The 22,708-nt window shown below is 35.5% G+C and overlaps 1 protein-coding gene across 3 annotated transcripts in view; it reads left to right on the forward strand.

The window, feature by feature from the left end:
- The first annotated feature begins 653 nt into the window (after window positions 1-653).
- LOC143252210 (dachshund homolog 1-like) overlaps window positions 654-22,708 on the forward strand; it is a 61,750-nt gene continuing 39,695 nt past the window's right edge. Inside the window, exon 1 of one of the 3 annotated variants that reach the window (XM_076503985.1) lies at window positions 654-1,855. In XM_076503985.1, the coding sequence (XP_076360100.1) occupies window positions 1,062-1,855 (794 nt within the window). In that variant the 5' untranslated portion in view covers window positions 654-1,061. The remainder of the gene's footprint in view (window positions 1,856-22,708) is intronic. The other 2 variants (XM_076503984.1, XM_076503986.1) reach the window with 2 other exon arrangements.

The raw sequence follows: 22,708 nt of genomic DNA on the forward strand, positions 1-22,708 counted from the left end.
GAATCTCCGTCACACCAAACATTCTCGCCCTTTCACCCGTGGGGGGCGTTATAATGTGATGGTCAATCCCACTATTCGTTGATGAAAGAGTAGATCAAGAGTTAGCAGTGGGTGGTGATGACTAGCTGCCTTCTCTCTAGTCTTCTTACACTGCTAAATTAGGGACGACTAGCGCAGATAGCCCTCGGGAAGCTTTGCGCGAAATCCAAGAAAACAAACAAACTAATTATTCAAGCCAATTTTGTTGTCCTTTGAATGTAGTTTTAAAATTTAATATTATGTGTAATGGTTGAAGGAATATGATAAAACAGTTTATTGTAAGTAACACTAAGAAGGTAAATTTATTTTTACGAACGTCAGACATTAAATCACAACCAGTGAACATACATGTATGGTGTTGAGGATATGAGAAATCAAATATTATTTCTCAACGTAGTCCCTCCAATCATGCGCGAAATTCAAAACAAACAAACAAAACAGTTTTTCTGACGTTGGATAAAGCTTTAAAATTACAATCGACTCACTGATAGATTTAAGAGTTAAAATAACAAAAAAACAGTAAATATTAATATAAAGTTCATATACAACCTGTACCCCTTCCCTTTCTCAAATATATATATATATATATGAATAATGATCAAGTCTATTTAGTTCATCCTTACAGAACAGAGCGTATGAAGACTATTCATGCTTAACACTTTGCTCATCTTGGGAAAGAAAAGAGAAATATAATCGTTCTTTCACCACAAGCTCTGGGTCGAAAGTGACAATATCGCTTATAATCGAAACGAGCCCCGCTAGGAGATCTACGAAATCCGTGGACTGTCATTCGCTGGTGAACTTCACGAGCTATGACGTTTCCTTGGTGCTTATTGCATGAATGGTAGGTAGTTTCAGCAAGTCACTTGAAGGCTACTGAAGCCTCGACTCGAGATAAGAGCAACAGAGGGCATACACCGCGTGCGCAAACAACAGCATTACGTTGTTGCCGAATTTTATTCGTCTTCAAAAAAAGCGTGTGAAATATATTTATTTCATATGGACAGAAGAAGGAGAACCATATGTTGACCACTAACTGTACTAACACAAAGAGTCCGCCTGAAGAACTCTTGGAAGCTATCGGCCGAACAAATGGACTCTTTGGACGTCCAGAAGGTGACGTGGATGGAACAGGGAATCGAACAAACTGTTTCAATTCAGGACAGGCGTCATGCTCTCCGCGACGTGAATCTCCTAATATGCGGTCTTTAGAGTCCTCTGCCGATATCCATCATGGACAATCAAGGTCAGTAACTCCGAGCGATACCCCCCTAAGCCTAATAACGTCCCCGACGACTGTTTCCCCAGCACTTCCCTATACCAGCTCATCAAGCCTGATTGACACAACTCCCATAATGTCCCTTCACAACAACAAATTAGGTTTGGAGACTTTCCACATCCCTTGTTCCACCCAGTTGCTCTCTCGCGGTGACACCGCGCCTGCCCTGTCAGCATACGGCGGTTGCCGGCTTGAGCGTTCGACACACACGGGTTCTCCGTCGGGTATTCCCGCAGACTCGGGCCACGAGTGTCGCCTGATCGATTATCGCGGAGCCAAAGTGGCCGCTTTTCGTGTGCAAAACGAATATTTTCTGTGTCTACCACAAGCCTTTGAACTGTTTCTGAAACACCTTGTCGGAGGGCTGCACACAATTTACACCAAACTGAAACGGATGAACATCACTCCAATTGTGTGTAACGTAGAACAGGTCAGAATCCTGCGAGGGCTGGGAGCAATCCAACCCGGCGTGAACCGTTGTAAGCTGTTGTCCTGCAAAGAGTTTGACATTCTCTACAAAGACTGCATTACTGCCAGGTACTTTCTGTTATTGACTTGTTCCTAAGTTGTTATTAAAATAATAAGAACTATAAATAAGTTAAGGTACATTAGGGTTTGGTTGTTGTTAAGCTAAAAGCTGTACAACAGGCTATCTGTGCCCACAGGTATCGAAACCCGAACTTGAGCGTCGTAAACTTGCAGACTTGCCGCCGAGCCACTTGGGAACGGTATAAAAAGCTAACCCATTTAATGAGTATAGGAACATTTTATAACGCCTGTTTTTTATGGAAAATCAAACATTTAATGAATAAAAAATAGTGTTTTAAAGAGTTGCACTTATATAAAACATAACTAATCAATTATTACAATTATTTGTTATTTAACACACGCTGCTGTTAAAAGTAAAATTTAATTCGCCCTGTAAATTAAAAAAAAAATATTTATAACATTTTATTTCTTTCATGTAAAATTAAACTAGTTAATTAAGAGAAAAAAATACGGGTATAACTTGCTGAGAGTGATAGAAGATGAAACTACTTAATAAATACAAAAGTACCGCAAGCGATGTGTTTCTGTTACACGAAAACACTATAATTATTATAACTTGATGCTGATATAGTCAAACCCAGGTTGTGAATACAAACTATATTTTTGTCTCTCATGACGCTTTAATCACTTTAGGTTTCCCATGTGCTTATACCTGTTACATTATTCATAACTGGTGAATATATCATTAGAAACTCTACGGTGTAAACAACTTGAGATACAACTATTCAGTTTCATAAGATGTGAATGTATGGTGTGGCTGAAGTGTTTAGAGCTGCCGACCGATAAACATAACAATATTTGTAAATATAATATAAACAGCTTTATTTTGCGTATTTCCCGTTTCTGCGAAAATGGTGAACAACGTTAAAAATATAAGAGTAATACATCATCTAGTGAGTTTTGTAATACGTGTTGTGTAGACGGCACGTGCTCTAAAATTATTATCGAAACGAAGAGTAAATTGAACATTTTTATGTGAAAGAGACATCTATGAGAATCACCCGAGACGAGAGTGTATATAAGATATTTTGATTAGAAAAATGTGTTATTTTATTATAGTGACACCCGTACAGACAATGTTATAAATTATGACGGTGATTTCGTGGAAAAGAGTCACAAATTAATCAATAACCGTATCTGTTGAGACTAAATTGTTAATTTGGTTTAAAAAACACAGCTTCGTAAAACAGTGTTACCTTTATCAGTCACACCAGCCAAGATGAAAGTGTGTATTCAACGTTTTCATTTGAAATGTGTTGTTGTGAAAGACTATTTTATTGTAACCACATCTGTCTGGGCATAAGGTGTTTTGAAAGACGTTATCACTACCATTGTAACTAGGTTTTAGCTTTGGTAAAAGGTTTGAAACTTATTAATATTTAACGACAGTAGATCGCAAAATGCTTATCCATGCTTTTCGAGAACTAAAGTAATCATTTTCAAATGAAAATTTATATAACGCATACGATCTCAGAAATCATCAACTCAACGCTTTGTTTTGTAATACACTCTTTGTCAAAAGTAGTAACACTGATAAAAATATCATTATATAATACACGAACTCGAGGAGTTTGGACTGGTATTCATTTACTATATATAATCAAAGTGTTTTTTTTTTATACTTTCAAATGATTCGTGGACATTCCTTCATTTCCCATCTATCAGAGAGAACAATAGCTCAAAGGTGCTACATAAGGTGATTAGACCACACCCCTTTTTCAACGTCTCCTTTGGTAGTATCGGATATCGTTAGATTAACCGCATCTGCAGTAACACTATAGGCAGAAGTTGGGTGGAGGGGTAGCTTTCAGGTAAATCTGTGAATCACCCTATTACTGAAAACAAAAGTGGTTTGAATACCGTAGTTTGTTGCTCTTCTATGGCTTTTAGGGATAGAATGATATTATAAAGCTATATAAAATTTTCCAGCACTGTAATGAAGTATTCAGGTTAGAAATTCGGCAAAAATGCGAGACTTCTACATCAAAACTGGATAAATGAGTTAATTTCAAACGTATATAACCACATGGGATTACACTTTTTATATATTTAACACTCGTACATATACAATGTTCCTTGCAATAACGTTTAGGCCTAACAAAATATGATGCTTGTAGTGGCTAATACCTAATTATAACGAAATGAGGTAAAAATAGTAAATGGGAATGCTAAGAGTCTAGCGCGTAAAATGTGCCATTAGCTTAGTATAGCATTTCATTATTTGCCATAATATTACATTGGAAACTTTGGCGTGTTATTTCTGGCTGTGATTATTGTAAAAATTTAGCTTATAAACTATACAAGTCAGAACTAAAATAATTATAAATACGTTATTGAAGACAATCTGGTATAACAACACACTAGTTAGAAATAATGAAAGTTGCAAATAAGAGAATTGAAATATAAAACGATTAAGGTGTAATGAATCATTATTTAGGTACCTTTGTAGTTAACATTCGTTTCAGTCTTCATCTGATCTGAATGGCCCGGCATGGCTAGGTACATAAGGCACTTGATTCGAAATCTGAGGTTCGCGGGTTCGTATCTCCATCACACTAAACATGCTCGCCCTTCCAGCCGTAGAGGTGTAATAAAGTCACGGTCAATCCCACTATTCGTTGGTAAAAGAGTAGCCCAAGAGTTGGCGGTAGGTGGTGATAACTAGCTGCCTTCCCTCTAGCATTACACTGTTAAATTAGAGACGGCTAGCATAGATAGTCCTCGTGTAGCTTTGCTTGAAATTCAAAACAAACCAAACCTGATCTGACTAGCTTGAAAATTAACGATGCTAATCATTTGGTCTTCAAAGAAAAATGAAATTTTTTATCCTCTTTAAATCTTATAAGGTCATATGTCTTAGCTTGCTAGTCATGAAGTAAAAGAAAACTTAAGGTTTTAACGTACATAACATTTCTGTTCTGGATTTCCATATTATTTAAAATCAAATTTCTCTTTTTCGAAATATTCGTGTTTAATTATTTAAATTAATATAAAGTTTAATGCCCGTGCTGCTAAACATTTTTTTTCAATGATAATGGATAATAGAATAAAGTATATAGTTATAAAATTATACAATGTAAATATGATAATTGCTGTTGGTTTTCTATGAATTTATTTCTTCAGTAATAAAGAATTTTGGTTCATAGAGCAAAATGCATAAACATAAAATTATAAGACGTAAACATGTTAAACTTGCTGTTGGTTTCCTATGAACTTATAACATTCACTCCCCGACAGTTATTACTCCATAGTTTATGTAATATTTAAAGTTGTTAGCTAAATTAACCAATATATAATTTTCACATAATTACTCCTCTGTTTAGTCACTTTGACATGTATCAATCTATAACTTCCCAGTGGCTCAGCTGCAAGTCTGAAAGTTTATAACGATAGAAACCTGGTTTTGATACCCATAGTAAGCACAGCACAAATAGCCCATTGTATAGATTTGTGCTTAACTACAGAAAAAAAAATCAATGTGTGTGTGTAACAGAGAGTGTGTAATCTTTTAATATTCTACAATGGTATAATTATATAACCGTTTTTACTTGGACTGTTATTTTTTGCTGTTTGTTAAAAATATTGAATAGTAGTTCACAGATATTAATAACCTGTTCAAAATAACAGTAACAGTTTATAATATGGTTGTTGTAGCAGTTCGCAGATACCAATAACCTGTTCACGATACCAGTAACAGTTTATTATATGGTCATTGTAGCAGTTTGCGGATATTAATAACCTGTTCTTGATCTAGTAACAGTTTTCATTGTGGTTATTGTAGTTGAATGTTTGTTGCTAAAGACTTACACAAACAAATAAAACAATAATACAGAAAAACACATAATTTTAACCATATATATGCGTTTATACGATATTCAAAGCTTAATCATTTATTTAGATTTTAACTTTTGTGAAATAGTAAGCATATAAAGTAGTAAAAACAGGAAACGTATTGTAACGAATATGCATTGCAGACCTCATAAATGGATATTTTCAGTTTATTTTAGAACCTTTATATTTCAAAATCGTCACGACAAGTAATAATACATAGTTCTATTTTAAAGTTTCTTTAGAATTTGTGGATTTTATTTCATGGAATCAATATTATATAAATATAGAAAATCTACATTACATTAAATTCTACGTGAGTAAAATAATTTGTTTATAAATTTAAAAAAAAACACATCTAGTTTCTAATATACTACAGAAATAAATAGAAACCAAAAACATCGTAGGTGTTCATAGCTGCCCCGTAATGTTGGCTCTCCATTCTTTCATCTCACTTCTGCGCTAGAAACACCTTGCTGTTCGGCATCAAGTTGTATGATATTCGCTCGTCTTACTTAGTTAGGTAATGTTTAGCGAATTTAAACTTACTAGTTTTTATAACGATAAAAAATATATTATTTTTACAATAGATTACAGAAAACGATTTTTATCAAGCCAGCTTCTAAGCCCTTAACGTGTTGTCGAATAAAAAACAGGACATATTCCGCGTAGAGATATAATCTCATAGGACTGTTAGAGGATAAATGCGTTGAAAAAACTCAGAGCCATTATATAAGCTGTTGTGCCGCAGCTAAAAACAAAAGCGAGTTTCTTGATAAAAAAAGCTTAAAAAACGAAAGCTAATCATTCCCCCGTAAAACGTAGGGAGAGAAATTAAGTTTGTTTGTTTTGGTTTTAAAGTTTAACATGAACTTTCCAGAGAAACTGAAATTTTATTTCTTATTTTCAAAACATTTGAACCACTGTTATGATGATAAGAACTTTTTTGATGTTTTGCTACACAAAAGAAATTGTTGGTTTTAGTTATCAGATCTGATGAAGAACAGTTGCGCGAAACGTTACTAAATAAAATAACAGTTTTTTTATTTCTTGGGTGTGTTTTAACATTTTCTTTGTGGAGTGATACAGGTTTAAACGTCCCGCGAACGTTTTTTTTTTTTTTTTGATGTTTGACGACTCCATATTTGTATTATATTTTACGTAACTGTGAAAAAATACAGAGATATAGACCAACAGTTAAGATAGGTGTACAAATGTAAGCTCGTCGTATGCATAACTAAAGCTTTGCAATGTTGTATATTTAATCAAAAGAGAGGTTGTACTGACTTCGCATTTCATTTATAGTGTACTCAATTAAATTGAGTATTTTCAGATTGAGAGCTCAGTCCAACCTCTCCTTCGATTAAATAAACATATTGAGTTAAAAAATCCACCTTCTCATTATTGATCCTAAACAAGAGTCAATCGAAAGGATAAGATTACGTTTCAGACAGTGATGAGTCAATCGAAAGGATAAGATTAGGTTTCAGACAGTGATGAGTCAATCGAAAGGATAAGATTAGTTTTCAGACAGTGATGAGTCAATCGAAAGGATAAGATTAGGTTTCAGACAGTGATGAGCCAATCGAAAGGATAAGATTAGGTTTCAGACAGTGATGAGCCAATCGAAAGGATAAGATTAGGTTTCAGACAGTGATGAGTCAATCGAAAGGATAAGATTAGGTTTCAGACAGTGATGAGCCAATCGAAAGGATAAGATAAGGTTTCAGACAGTGATGAGTCAATCGAAAGGATAAGATTAGGTTTCAGACAGTGATGAGTCAATCGAAAGGATAAGATTAGGTTTCAGACAGTGATGAGTCAATCGAAAGGATAAGATTAGGTTTCAGACAGTGATGAGTCAATCGAAAGGATAAGATTAGGTTTCAGACAGTGATGAGCCAATCGAAAGGATAAGATTAGGTTTCAGACAGTGATGAGTTTCAGACAGTGAAGTCAATCGAAAGATTAGGGTTTCAGACAGTGATGGTCAATCGAAAGATAAGATTAGGTTTCAGACAGTGATGAGCCAATCGAAAGGATAAGATTAGGTTTCAGACAGTGATGAGTCAATCGAAAGGATAAGGTAGGTTTCAGACAGTGATGAGCCAATCGAAAGGATAAGATTAGGTTTCAGACAGTGATGAGCCAATCGAAAGGATAAGATTAGGTTTCAGACAGTGATGAGCCAATCGAAAGGATAAGATTAGGATGTCAGACAGTGATGAGTCAATCGAAAGGATAAGATTGGGTTTCAGACAGTGATGAGCCAATCGAAAGGATAAGATTAGGTTTCAGACAGTGATGAGTCAATCGAAAGGATAAGATTAGGTTTCAGACTGTGATGAGCCAATCGAAAGGATAAGATTAGGTTTCAGACAGTGATGAGCCAATCGAAAGGATAAGATTAGGTTTCAGACAGTGATGAGTCAATCGAAAGGATAAGATTAGGTTTCAAACAGTGATGGAGTTTATTTGATGCCTCACAACATTATATGTATATCAGCGTAGTACAGTTTTACTTGCTGATAGAGACGTAAACAGAATGAATATATCTGGATATTGGAACTGCATAATTTGCAAAGAACGAGACAACAGAACAACACACTCATTTAGGAAAGTGAAGATGTAGTAACGAAAAAATAAAGAGTCATTCTGTTTAAAATACCATTGTAATGACTCTAATCATGTGTGTGTTCTGATATATTAATAAGATAGTAACAATGATTTGAAGTTGATGAAGATTCGTCAACCAAACTTTTGCAACCTTCTAACCACATCTCAAATTTGATATTTCTTCGTTTGCTGTAGATTACCCAAGAAACTGGAATCACAGAAATTCCGTTTTACTGCGTAGTTATGAAATTACTAGTCTTTTATGTTTTTGGTCATCTTAAATGTGATGTGCACTCATGCAGAGAATATGTGGAAGGCCTGCCAAGATATGTGGTCTGAGACTGACTTCGCTGTGTTTTTGGAGAGGCTTGTGTTACAACTGGAAATTCAATTTTAGGCAATAGTATTCATCACTGTGCCCTTAGTCTGAGTACGAACTACGATACAGGAAATAGTTCCAAGGGCAGCGCTGTTCCACAAGACTTATTTTACTAAAAGTACGATCAACACTTAGTAGGAGAAAAGTTAAGTAAGACGGTTCTTTTGGGTAAAATGGCCACCTCTGTATATCACTAGTTATAGTGTGCTGTCATATAGAGTAAATTATATGTAATTATTGTTCATGTCATTCCGCGAATAAACATACTGGTTTTGAACAGTTTTGATCTAAAGTAAACACTATGAATTTGTTTTAGTTGCAGAGTAGATATTTCAGGAAATTTTCTTTTGTTCATTTCAACCAATGGAGAAATTATGGACAGCCAAATAAACCGTAAAAGAAACGCAATTGGAGTCTTATGATATCTTGTAACAAAGGATTGCTTTAAGATGAATTGCTTGGGGCAAAGTGGCTCCCTCGTCGCAAGAAGCCACCTTTACCAACTATTTTGACTCCATCTTGAGGGTTAGTTTTATCCAACCTAATGGGTAAAACAGTCCCAAACCACAAGAAGTGTTTGTGTTTTGTTTATTTCTTCACAAAGCCTACAAAATAGGACTCAAATTAAGATGGCTGTCTTGTCCTACTTTTCCTTATATATGTATATATACATATAATCTCACCCTCTTAAAACATTTATTTTTTGTTTGTGTATTTTGACTAGACTCTTACCTTTATATTAACCATTCCCGTAATTATTCTTAGAGGGAATCCCTGTACGATACATGTTTGGTTAAAATCTCATCCTACTGATGTGTTTTTTTTCTTCTAAATTTGGTCCTGTTTATCTTTCTAGTATTTTTTTCTCTTGCGCCTGGTCTCTTCTTGCGTTTTTCGAGTGTTCTCCTTTTAAATCTTCTCCTGAAAATCTTTTCCATCTCAGTCATCTTTTAAAATTTTCACCAGATGGGCATTTATATGAAACTGAAATCCTCTACAATATTCACTAACTGGGTTATTCAGAAGTAGATATAATAAGACATCGTTTTGCTTTAAGTAGGTGCAAAGAATGACTATCAGTGTTTCATCTCAACAGAAGTAGATCACATAAAGTGAGTAACGTTGTCTCAGCACAACCATGTCATATATAATATTCAACAGTGCCTCACCTCAATATAAGTAGGCCACATAGAATCAGCAACAGAGTATCAGCTTTAGTATGTTATACATAAGCAGTAAGAAGGACTTATTTGAAATGAGCCGTGTATAATCGGCAAAAGTATTTGATGTTGTGTAGAGCAGGATGTATGCATGTTGAATATTATATATGACATGCTTGTGCTGAGACAACGTTACTCACTTTATGTGATCTACTTCTGTTGAGACAACGTTACTCACTTTATGTGATCTACTTCTGTTGAGACAACGTTACTCACTTTATGTGATCTACTTCTGTTGAGACAACGTTACTCACTTTATGTGATCTACTTCTGTTGAGACAACGTTACTCACTTTATGTGATCTACTTCTGCTGAGACAACGTTACTCACTTTATGTGATCTACTTCTGAGACAACGTTACTCACTTTATGTGATCTACTTCTGTTGAGACAACGTTACTCACTTTATGTGATCTACTTCTTCTGAGACAACGTTACTCACTTTATGTGATCTACTTCTTCTGAGACAACGTTACTCACTTTATGTGATCTACTTCTTCTGAGACAACGTTACTCACTTTATGTGATCTACTTCTGCTGAGACAACGTTACTCACTTTATGTGATCTACTTCTTCTGAGACAACGTTACTCACTTTATGTGATCTACTTCTGCTGAGACAACGTTACTCACTTTATGTGATCTACTTCTGTTGAGACAACGTTACTCACTTTATGTGATCTACTTCTGTTGAGACAACGTTACTCACTTTATGTGATCTACTTCTGCTGAGACAACGTTACTCACTTTATGTGATCTACTTTTTCTGAGACAACGTTACTCACTTTATGTGATCTACTTCTGCTGAGACAACGTTACTCACTTTATGTGATCTACTTCTGTTGAGACAACGTTACTCACTTTATGTGATCTACTTCTGTTGAGACAACGTTACTCACTTTATTTGATCTACTTCTGTTGAGACAACGTTACTCACTTTATGTGATCTACTTTTTCTGAGACAACGTTACTCACTTTATGTGATCTACTTCTTCTGAGACAACGTTACTCACTTTATGTGATCTACTTCTGCTGAGACAACGTTACTCACTTTATGTGATCTACTTCTGCTGAGACAACGTTACTCACTTTATGTGATCTACTTCTGCTGAGACAACGTTACTCACTTTATGTGATCTACTTCTTCTGAGACAACGTTACTCACTTTATGTGATCTACTTCTGCTGAGACAACGTTACTCACTTTATGTGATCTACTTCTGCTGAGACAACGTTACTCACTTTATGTGATCTACTTCTTCTGAGACAACGTTACTCACTTTATGTGATCTACTTCTGTTGAGATGAAACACTGATAGTCATTCTTTGCACCTACTTAAAGCAAAACGATGTCTTATTATATCTACTTCTGATAAGCTGAAATACTGTTTTCGTATGACCAACTTCAACTCACAATGAAATAATTGTTGATTATCTGTAATTGACTTCCTTTCAAATGGGGCACTGTTGTTGCTGGCATTTAACTTAATTACATTTATACAGTGCTGCTGATTATGTATGAATTAAACAAACTACGATAAAGTGCTATTGTTTATATACGAACTACTTAAGTTAAACATTGTTACAAATTAAAATATGAATATTTTATGCCATATCACATGTTTTGGATTACATATGAAATATATATAAACCAAGTTAAGACATTGTTTATTGGTTATATATGACAATTATAGACAAAGGTAAGACATCGTTTATTGGTTGTACGTGAAATATATGGATCAATATAAGACATCGTTTATTGGTTATATATAAATTAATTTAGACAAAATATTACTAGAATGAAACGAAACAAAAGTGAGATGGGTGGAACTTGCCTCATCTCGGTTGACATTTGCTGAGATGACATAGAAGTGCATAAAGAACTACAAAAGTAGCCCAAACAGTGGACGAATTTTTAACTCTATTTATGTTAACTCTGTAGATCAATTATTACTTTGATCCATCTAATTGTCACCCAGCTCACTTTTATTTCATTTCGTCTAGACTCTTTCTGTTGGAACCATCTAAAAATCCTCACGATTTCCTTGGGTATAGTAGGTATCATATTATCTGCTCAAATTAGTATGCAGGTCCTACAGGGCTTCTCTTAACCGATTGACTGTGATGGTTAGAATGTCACTGAAACTAAAAAATAAGGAACGTGTTCAGTGTTATATTACGATTCGAACTATGGATCTTTCGTTCTGTAGCTCAGCACGTTAACCTTTAGACCACGCATAGCCAAGGAAATGGTTAAGAGCTCGTCGTAAACTATATGCTTTACCTTTCATACAATTTTTTTTCCTAAAAGTCTAAACGTATAACAATTTTATTCGTTTTTGTAAATCTTGTATCCAGATATTTTAACGTGACCAAATCAGTTATTCAAATATATCAATGTCTTATAATGCAACGAGAGAATCAGTTTGTTTTAACACCAGGTTTGAGAGTCGAGGAGACATTTGTGGTTCGCTTACTCCTAGACAAAGCTTAGAGGTGAACTTTTTAATTAAGTTCTGAATAGAGGTTTGAGCTCCTCGCGATGTCACATATATCGTTTGTTCATCAGTGTGGCAGAAATTCGCACTAGTTTCCAAACTATGAAAGACTAAAGCCCATATATCCCTCCAGAATTTCACGCCAACACAGCAGTTGCCCCAATTGTTGCCCAAAACAAGAACTGGTTCCTTGGTTTTATAAAGCCTTTTTCTCTACGGTTCTGTCGATATAAATGATCAAAGAAAGCAAAAGAAGCTTTCTTGTCGCTGTAAGATGGTTATCTTCTTGAAAGTTCCAGCGTGGTCAAGGCACTCGACTCGTAATCTAAGGGTCGCGGGTTCGAATCTCCCGTCACACCAAACATGCTTACCCTTTCAGCCGTGGAGTCAATCCTACTATTCGTTGGTAAAAGAGTAGCCCAAGAGATGGCGGTGGGTGGTGATGACTAGCTGCCTTCTCTCTAGTCTTACACAGCTAAATTAGTGACTGCTAGCGCAGATAGCCCTCGTGTAGCTTTGCGCGAAATTCAAAACAAACTAAACAAAATTTTCCTGAACAAGAATGCTTCTACTATTTTATGTAAGAGAAACACAGAACGACTGACCCCCTCAGTTTCGCATTTTCATGGCCGAACTTAATAAAAGTGTGAGTTGTTTTTGTTTATGCAATAAAGTGTTGGATTTTGATGATAACAAATCGAACTCTTTGTCGAAATACATTTTTTTTCTTGTTCTGACTTGAATATGGGAAATGTTGACATCCTACTGTAGACAGCTCACCAGTGGCACAGCAGTATGTCTGCGGAATAACAACACTAAAATCCGGGTTTCGATATCCGTGGTGGACAGAGCATAGATAGCCCTTTGTGAAGCTTTGTGATTAGTTACAAACAAGCCTACTGTAGCCCACTTAATCTCCCTAATTTGGCGTCAATCGGACAGATTGGATGTTAAGAGCAAATTTATATACCCATCATAGTTATGTGTTCTAAACATCCAGACTTCTTTAACAGATTAATTTGAAACAATTATAGTAGCTATTACCCTTAATAGGTGTATGAATGTACAGATAGGTAGACAGTTTGTTTTGTTTGTGTGTTGCTGTTTTTTAATTTCGCACAAACCTACACGAGGACTATCTGCACTAGTCGTCCATAACTTAGATCAGAGAGGAGCTAACTAGTTATTACTACCCACCACCATCTCTTAGGCTACTCTTTTACCGATTAATAGTAGGATTGACCGTCACGTTATAACGCCTCCACGACTGAAAGGGTAAGCATGTTCGGTGTGACGGGAGATTCGAACCCGTGGCTCTCGGTTTACGAGTCGAGCGCCCTAACCACCTAGATATGCCTGGCCGAGATAGACAGATAAATAGAGAGTTATGAATCACAATAAATTATCTTTCTGAGTACAGCTGCTTCCACTCGTACGCCTGCGATTTAAAAAGTGAACAAATTATTGATAACAGATCGTAAATTAGTTTTCCAGGTGTTTAAGAGAATGCTTCTTGTGAAGTGAATTGACAAAGTCTGGTACTGTGCCCACTTCTATTTGGTTTTTTATCTTCATATCTTTGTATATGATCTCATGCACGAGCAGCTGGTTGTTTTGGTCAACTTCAACTGGGATATTACCCCCGATTGTTACGTCGTGACTACTATCCATCTGCTCCGACCTAAAGTCATGATTAGCCTTTACCGTGGGCGTGTACGAAGGAAACATTTTTTAATTGTGTTGGTTTTTTTAATATCCTAGAAAACAAAATCATATCAAATCCTGGCGTATGATAAAAAAAACTGTAATAAGAATTATCCAATCGTCGGTTTTCATACATATTGAAGTATTTGTTCTTTGGTGAAGCGTCAAAAAGGGGCGGGGGGTGAGAAAGGTTAAGCCAGTAAAAACGTGCTATACAGATGTATAGCAAATTAGATCGCAGGTTGCATCTTAGCACGTGAAATATTTAAGTGTGAAAAGCTAAGCAATTTAGTCCAATTAGCTCAGCTAGATTATTGCGTAAAACCCATATAAACGATGCTTGTTCTAAAGATGTACTATTTTATGATTAGTTGTGACAGAAGTACAAGGCCTCTATAAATGGTCCTCGGTAGTGTATAGTGGTGAGTATCCCCGCCTGTCACGCGGAAGACCGGGGTTCGATTCCTCGGCGTGGAAAATGTGTATTTTCTTGGCCCGGCATGGCCAAGTGTGTTAAGATATGCGATTCGTAATCTGAAGGTCGCGAGTTCGAATCCCGCTAGCACCAAACATGCTCGCCCTTTCAGCCGTGGGGGCGTTATAATGTGACAGTCAATCCTACTATTCGTTGGTAAAATAGTAGCCCAAGAGTTGGCGGTGGGTGGTGATGACTAGTTGCCTTCCCTCTAGTCTTACACTGCTAAATTAGGGACGGCTAACGCAGATAGCCCTCGAGTAGCTTTGTGCGACATTCAAAAACAAACAAACAAACAAGCCTTTGTAAAATAATTACATTATCACTTACATTACCTTGGCTAATATAAAGTAGGCTTAATGCTAGATAGTAGATAGGGACAGGGAATCTCGTTAATCCATTCATTAATGGATTTAAATGTTTCATTTAAATACAAAATTATTAGCCTAATATTAATAACCTTTCAAGTTGCTCTGGGGCCTATTAGGCCCCACTTTTCGTAGGAGTGTTAATACTAATATCCTTCATGTATGTTGTGTGTGTGTATACGTCGGTCACGAAGGGTTACGAAACGTAATGTCTTAGTATATTCTGGAGATCGGAATGGAAGCTCTAATAATTCAGATTTTTTTACGCTTTTATCAATCAGAACAAATTCAGATTAATATATTTGATTTTTTGCTTCTTATAAACAAGTTTTTCTTTTACTATTTTTTTACCACCCCAGGGTTCTCTTAATATAGCGGCCTCGCAACTGGTTATCAGGTATTGTATGACTGCATGTATAAGGATAAAGCACAAAAAGACACGTTGGGTGCGAAAATGATGCTTTCCAGAAGAAAATGTAGTGGGAAGAGGGAAGATGATTGAGAAATAAGATGTGAAAAAAAAACAAACGAAATAACACAAAACGTCTTTTGTGATGGGGATTCGAATCCGCGACCCTCACTTTTCGAGTCGAATGCCCTAACCACCTGATCATGCCGGCCCTCAACAATCGAAAAATATATTTTGTACTTGTTTTTATTGTTCAGTTTGTTTTAAATTTCGCGCAAAGCTACACGAGGGCTATCTGCGCTAGCCGTCCTAATTTAACACTGTAAGACTAGAGGGAAGGCAGCTAGTCATCATCACCCACCGCCAACTCTTGGGCTACTCTTTTACCAACGAATAATGGGATTGACCGTTACTTTATAACGCCTCCATGGCTGAAAGGGCGAGCATGTTTAGTGTAACGGAGATTCGAACCTGCGACCCTAAGATTGCGAGTCATGTGCCCTAACCACCTGATCATGCCGGCCCTCAAAAACTGGAAGAATATATTTTCCACCCGTTTTTATGTCTAGCGTAGTTTTTTGTGAACGCAGCAATGTATGTATTCGTATACAATATTTTACGTTTTATAGTGTTGAGAGGATATCTTATAATTGCGTTTGAAATGAGTTATAAACGTGTAGTACTGCCGCCTGCCTTATGCATAATAGACCTGGACAGTTTTCTTTCAAAACTTCGTCCATCTATTTTGCAAAAGCAGGCGGCAGTACTTCAGTAAAATGTAGTGGCGCAGCTGTAATTTGGTGCTGTTAGTCCAGAACCATATGGCTACACAAATGAAAATAAGTGCTTTAATTTCCATTTTTACACTATCTTAGTTTGAAAGTGCTCATAGATTTTTGGTTCTTGCCTCATAAGATATACGAAAGACCCGCGAATGTTTGCATAACTTTACAAACAAATTGTGCATATACATAAGGACACATGACGTCCTAATGTATGATGTCATACATGCGTACCTACACGTACGACGATCATCTTATTCTCTAATGGTTGAAGATATTTCACCGCCAACTTAACCAACGAATAGTGGGATTGTTCATAACACTTAGTAATTTTATATGATAGAAATGGTCTCTTATTCTCTAATGGTTGAAGATATTTCATTAATAGATGTTATAACACTTAGTAATTTTATATGACAGAAATGGTCTCCTAACTAGTAAATATGCTGTTTGTTTTTTTAAAATATTATTAAAACTCATGGCATCTGTAACTGTTGAATCTATAATGTGGATTTCATGTTAGGATAAATGGGATCTTGGTTTACTTATTAAAATTAATTTATATTTTATTATTACTTATTTAAATTAATTTATGTTAAATTGTGACCACTCCTCTATATTTGTTATGACGTACATCGCAGGTATATTACTAAATCCATAATCTGTAAGCTTGTTGAAGTTTTATTTCATCTTGACATGTGGATACATACGAAACAATATTATTTTTTTATTTTTATCATTCAAGCGGCTTTGGCACAGCTGTAAGCTGGGTGAATGAATTACCCGCATAATCCATACAAGAATGTCACAAATTAGATATTTTGTAGATTGCTTTGTCTCTCTATCTACATACGTCTGATTGTTTAAACCTGACATGTGAGTGCTCGTGTGGCGTTTGTACACAAAGAACGGACGCCCCCAACTCGTCTCCCCTAGGGTAGTTACTTCCGTATCTTGCTGTTCCCAGCACAAGTGAGGCTATGGCAAATGTTTCTTACTCATATAAGGCAGGTGTTTCGAGGCATAAACGTATACGATGTGTAGTACTTTGTCAACTGAACGTAGGAGTGTTATATAACCCAGTCTGTGTATCTTTGTGCAAGCTTGTATTTAGCTCGCTGTTTTATGACAGAGGGGGGGCTTATTATGTATCGCGAGAGGCGATTCCTAGTATTATTGAAAGCCCCCTGTTTCGTTGTGAATACAAATAATGTTATATTTTTACACTTAATGAAATGTCGTCTGCATATAATACATTCTAATAAGGGGTCTTATTTGTAATTGAATGGTGTACGGGGAATAACCTGCTGTTTCAATGTTTAGAAAATAAAAATGAAACTTTATAGATGTTGAAAATACGAAAAATGGCAAAATAGTAAAAAAAAACATTTAAAACTTGAAACCTGTTTACCCATCCAAACTACAGCTGACCAAAAACCCACTAGCCAGACGTTTAATTCTCAACTCTTTCATGCTCAACTGGGGGATCACTTTATAAGTTATAATGTTTAGAGTTAGTAAAGTCATCCTTAAGGAATCGTTAATAAACATTTACATCAAATTCAGTTGATCAGGAGAACATTGCTCTCTTAAAGAAAACTTTAAAACAAACCATTTTCATTAATTGTTTTGGTTTTTGAATTTCGCAAAAGCTACATGAAGGTTATCTGCGCTAGCCGTCCCTAATTTAGCAGTATAAGAATAGAAGAAAGGTAGTTAGTCATTAACACCCACCGCCAACTGTTGGACTACTTTTTTTACCAACGAATATTGAGTAGGATAGACTATGACATATAACGCCTCCATGGCTGGAAGGGCGAACATGTTTGATGTGACAGGAATTCGAAATCTCAACCCTCAGATTACGAGTCCAGCGCCCTAACCATCTGGCCATGCCACACCCATGTACTAGTATTTTCAATATTTTACCGGCCGGGCTAAGTTAATAGTGTGCCCAGGTGTTAACCTAAGGATTCATAGTTCGTGACCCATTTCTGCAACGCTTTTGCACTTTGGGGCCAGGGGCGCGCTATAAAAGTAACGATCAAATTCTGATATTCGATCAATAAAGAAGGAAGACAAAACTTGGCAGTAGGTGCTATTGATCAATAAAGAAGGAAGACAAAACTTGGCAGTAGGTGCTATTGATCAATAAAGAAGGAAGACAAAACTTGGCAGTAGGTGCTATTGGTTAACTTCCTTTCTTCTAGTCTATCAGCTCAAAATTAGCGACTTCTGGCGTGAATAACTCAAAGTCAGTTTTGCTTAAGCTTCTGGGGCAAAAACATTTCACTGATATTTTCTGCATTCTAATTGTAAGACAACTATACTACTTTTTGTGGTTTAAGGAAATGTCATTTAAATCGATTTTGTATATAAAATATTCAAGTTTTTATATAGTAAACTTTGAAATTAATGGTCATTCGGTTGTAAATGTTATCAAACACGATTATAAGTTATCTTATCCTTAAGACGTCCACAGAAATTACCGATAAAAGTAGAGCAGTTGGAATTATTAGCGTATACAGTATATTTAGAAAAGCTAGTTACTGTTATTCTTACAATGTGACTTTGGTTGGAAATCTAAAAAATTCTTTGAATAAAATATTATGACCCAACAAACAGAGTGTCTTTATATCTCAGCAGAAATCTCACAGAATTGTTTATTTGTTTGATATATTAAAGCATAAGGTTTGAAAGTTGTAGATTTAAAATATTGACCAGCTTACGAAAAAATGCACAAGAGAAGGCGGGGAAAGACCAAAACGGTGGTTGTTCTAACGAAAACGCTGCTGGGATTCCATTAGTAAGAAGCGAAGGAAATTTGTTTGTTTGTCAAGCTCATAACTACATAACAGGTTATCTCTGATGTGCACCACGAGTACTGAAGCCCGAATACTGAGATTATAGACTTACCACTGAGCCATTGGGATGTCATTTCCTCAGAACATTTGTTGTAATTCTTATAAATTCAAGCAACTCTTGAAAAAAATACTGATAAATAGTTCTACGTGGAAAGAAAAGAGTTAGCAAATGGGCGATAAACCATAAATCTCAATCAAATCAATCTTCCTATCTGTATGTTAGACATAAATAAAATAATATTTCATTTACAGTTTTCCAAAGAGAAATAACGGGTCCCGATCAGAACAAATGAACCTGGATCAATGGTAAAAATACTGAGATTTTGTAAACAACACTACACATAGTACAACTTTATATTATCCAGTCTTTTAGAAAGTTCTGTCTCTGTATATATATGTATAGATATCATGACCATAAATTTTTAAGCCATAAACAAAACACATTAAAATTAAACAAAACGTTGTAGTTGGTACCAGGTCTGAGATGGCCAGGTGAGTTAAGGCGTTCAAGTCGTAATAAGAAGGTCGCGGGTTCGAATTCCCGTCGCACGAAACATGCTCGCCATTTCAGCCGCGGGGCGTTATAATGTGACGGTCAATCCCACTATTCGTCGGTAAAAGAGTAGCCTAAGAGATGGCGGTAAGTGGTGATGACTAGCTGCCTTCCCTCTAGTCTTACAATGTTTAATTAATGACTGCTAGCGCAGATAGCCCTTGAGAAGCTTTGCGCGAAATTCAAAAACAAACAAAGAAGTTTGTACCTTAGGATTTTTTTAAAAAATATATGCAGCTTATTTTGTTTAATTTTAATGCATTTTGTTTGTGGCTTAAAAAAATATGTTTATAATTAATCAGAGGTTGGGATTTGCTGTTTTTAAGCAGTCCTTCCTCATGATTTTGTTTACTTATTTGGGATGCAATTATTTAATTTCACTAAAATATATGTATAGATATATATTCACGCTATCATATTGAGTTGTTAAAGTTCGCATATATCTTTTTTTTTAAATACATATGTATTTAGTAACATATACATATCTAAACGTTAGTTCAGTTCAGACAGTCTATTTCCGTTTCGGTCTCAAAATTGAAGCTTGGGGAGTTAAAAGAGAACAACAACAACACAACAAACATCTACTTAAAACTGATGCAACGCCACATAAAAAACCGGAAGTTAGCCTTCATGTGGCAGGATAGAGTTTCGAACTTTGATAGCTCTCCAATGCCGCAAGGTATGGAAATAGCAGATGGGAACTTAGTGTGTTATTTAATCACTCGAACGCCCGTCATTATCTTAATGACTTGAATTACCTTTCCTTGCTTCTAGGGAATGGAGAAGCGTGTGATTTGCCCACAAACCGACTGAAATAAAGTAAACAGTTTTGCATTTCCTGCTAAAGTAATGTTACCACACAACAGAATATTTTTTTTTTTCGTGGGGGGTATTAAAATATACGTACATTTGTATAATGTTGGAATTGCAGGGTTTCTTCTGATAATATACTGTATACCTAAATAAAAACTAACCGGAAAAGGAGTCATCCCTAAATCTCCTTGGAGAAACAAGTAGAAAAATGGAAACCAGATTCAAAGAACACAAAAAGTCACCTTCACACGTTTTCGAACATTGCAAGTCAAATAAACACAACATAACCATAGAAAACACCCAAAAACTAAATAATGAAACAAACATAAACAAACGCAAAATTAAAGAATCCTTACTTATACAACAATTCAAGCTCAAAATAAACCAATACAAAAGAACACCTTTACACCTATATTAGTAAATATATCCAACGCCCTCTACATTCCTACACTCAATTACACAACCGCCTTCAAATATGGTCAGCTACCGGTCAGTAACCCTTTCTTTCTTTGTGAACCTGACGATGACCGAAGAAGGTCGAAACGTTGTTCGCTCCTCTACATAGTGTTTTCTCTATCCATACCAGCTGTTTTTAAATATATAAATCTCCAGTGTTTTCTGTTTATATTGGTTTGTTTTTTTGTATAATTTAGGGCAAAGCTGTATAAAAGTATATTAGTTATCCCTAATTTTGAACCGACAGACTAAAACAAAGACAGTTTGTCAATAGCATCTACTACCAATTTTTGGGCATTCCTTGTCCGAACGAGTTACCCAAAAGGCAGGCTATTCGATCACGAACCATAAATCCTCTGATTTAAAGTTTGAGCACACAAATATTAGGCCATATCCAGCCCAAAACATTTTTAAATAACAAATGTGATAGAATATTCTGGTATTTATTCTACGTTTCCTTTAAAGATGACTTTAAAATACACGTATTTTGTGTTTTTCAGAGAAAGCATAATTTTCATTACCACTAATTTACGTTTATGATTTTCAATACTGAAATTTAACCTCACGATGAGTAACAACTCCGTCCGTATAAAGAAAGATCAAAAGAAAATAGTAGTTTAATTTTATGCCTATTTGTTGTTGTTGTTTATTTTAATAGTAGTTTAAACATAATTGTTTTGACACCCAGTTAAGCCCCCCGCTAGTACAGCAGAGAGCCCAATGTGGTTTTGCAATAAGAAAACACACACATCCAGTTAAAACGTCACCAGCACTGCAGAAAAAGACAAAGCATGACAACAGACGAGTGAGAGAAAATGGAAGGCTTTACAAATAAAGGGTTTATTATAAGAAAAACTTTTTTGTGAAAGTAAGGAAAAATTCAATAATATGTCCATCACACTATATCTTCTATATATAGTGCCGAGAAGGCCTTTCTCCCAGTATCAGGGCTTGCCACGCCTGCTGTGAGACAACAGATGCCCTAACGGTTGAGACTATTTTATACTAACAACTGTTTAGCGTTAAGTTGGTGAACTGTAATTTCTCTAAGTTTTATCCACACAAAAGAATAACGTTTTATGGTTATTGACATTAAAATATTTATTATTATTATTTATTTGTTCTACCTTAATTAATATTAAACGTCAATCAGAAGAAATGGCGAAACAGAAAACTAATCTTTCTTTTTATCCAAGCAAAGATCAAAGGACCACAACATCAAAGCCAGACGATCACCTTAGTAACTAAAAGAATGTAACAGCATGTTAACCACTTAATACAAATTAGATACTGTGCCGACTATTTCTTTTACCAAATACCAGGGCTCATCAAACCAGCTGGAATACGACAAACGTAAAAGTATATCGCAGAAAGGCTGGTCGAGACGCTGTTTATGTCATCAATATATTACACCATCACATTACTTGACGCTTTAACGAGCCAAATAAAAATAAGACATCCCGCTGATATTATTTGGGGTATAAGAAGTAGTCATGTTTCATACAAAATATCTTATACCGTACTTTTTAATTAAACATTGTGGTGAGACATTCATACCCATGTTATTTATCTTATACCGTACTTTTTAATTAAACATTGTGGTGAGACATTCATACCCATGTTATTTATCTTATACCGTACTTTTTAATTAAACATTGTGGTGAGACATTCATACCCATGTTATTTATCTTATACCGTACTTTTTAATTAAACATTGTGGTGAGACATTTGTACCCATGTTATTTATCTTATACCGTACTTTTTAATTAAAATTATGGTGAGACATTCATACCCATGTTATTTATCTTATACCGTACTTTTTAATTAAACATTGTGGTGAGACATTCGTACCCATGTTATTTATCTTATACCGTACTTT

The sequence above is a fragment of the Tachypleus tridentatus genome, chromosome 6, assembly GCF_004210375.1.
Source record: "Tachypleus tridentatus isolate NWPU-2018 chromosome 6, ASM421037v1, whole genome shotgun sequence".
Classification (NCBI taxonomy): domain Eukaryota; kingdom Metazoa; phylum Arthropoda; class Merostomata; order Xiphosura; family Limulidae; genus Tachypleus; species Tachypleus tridentatus.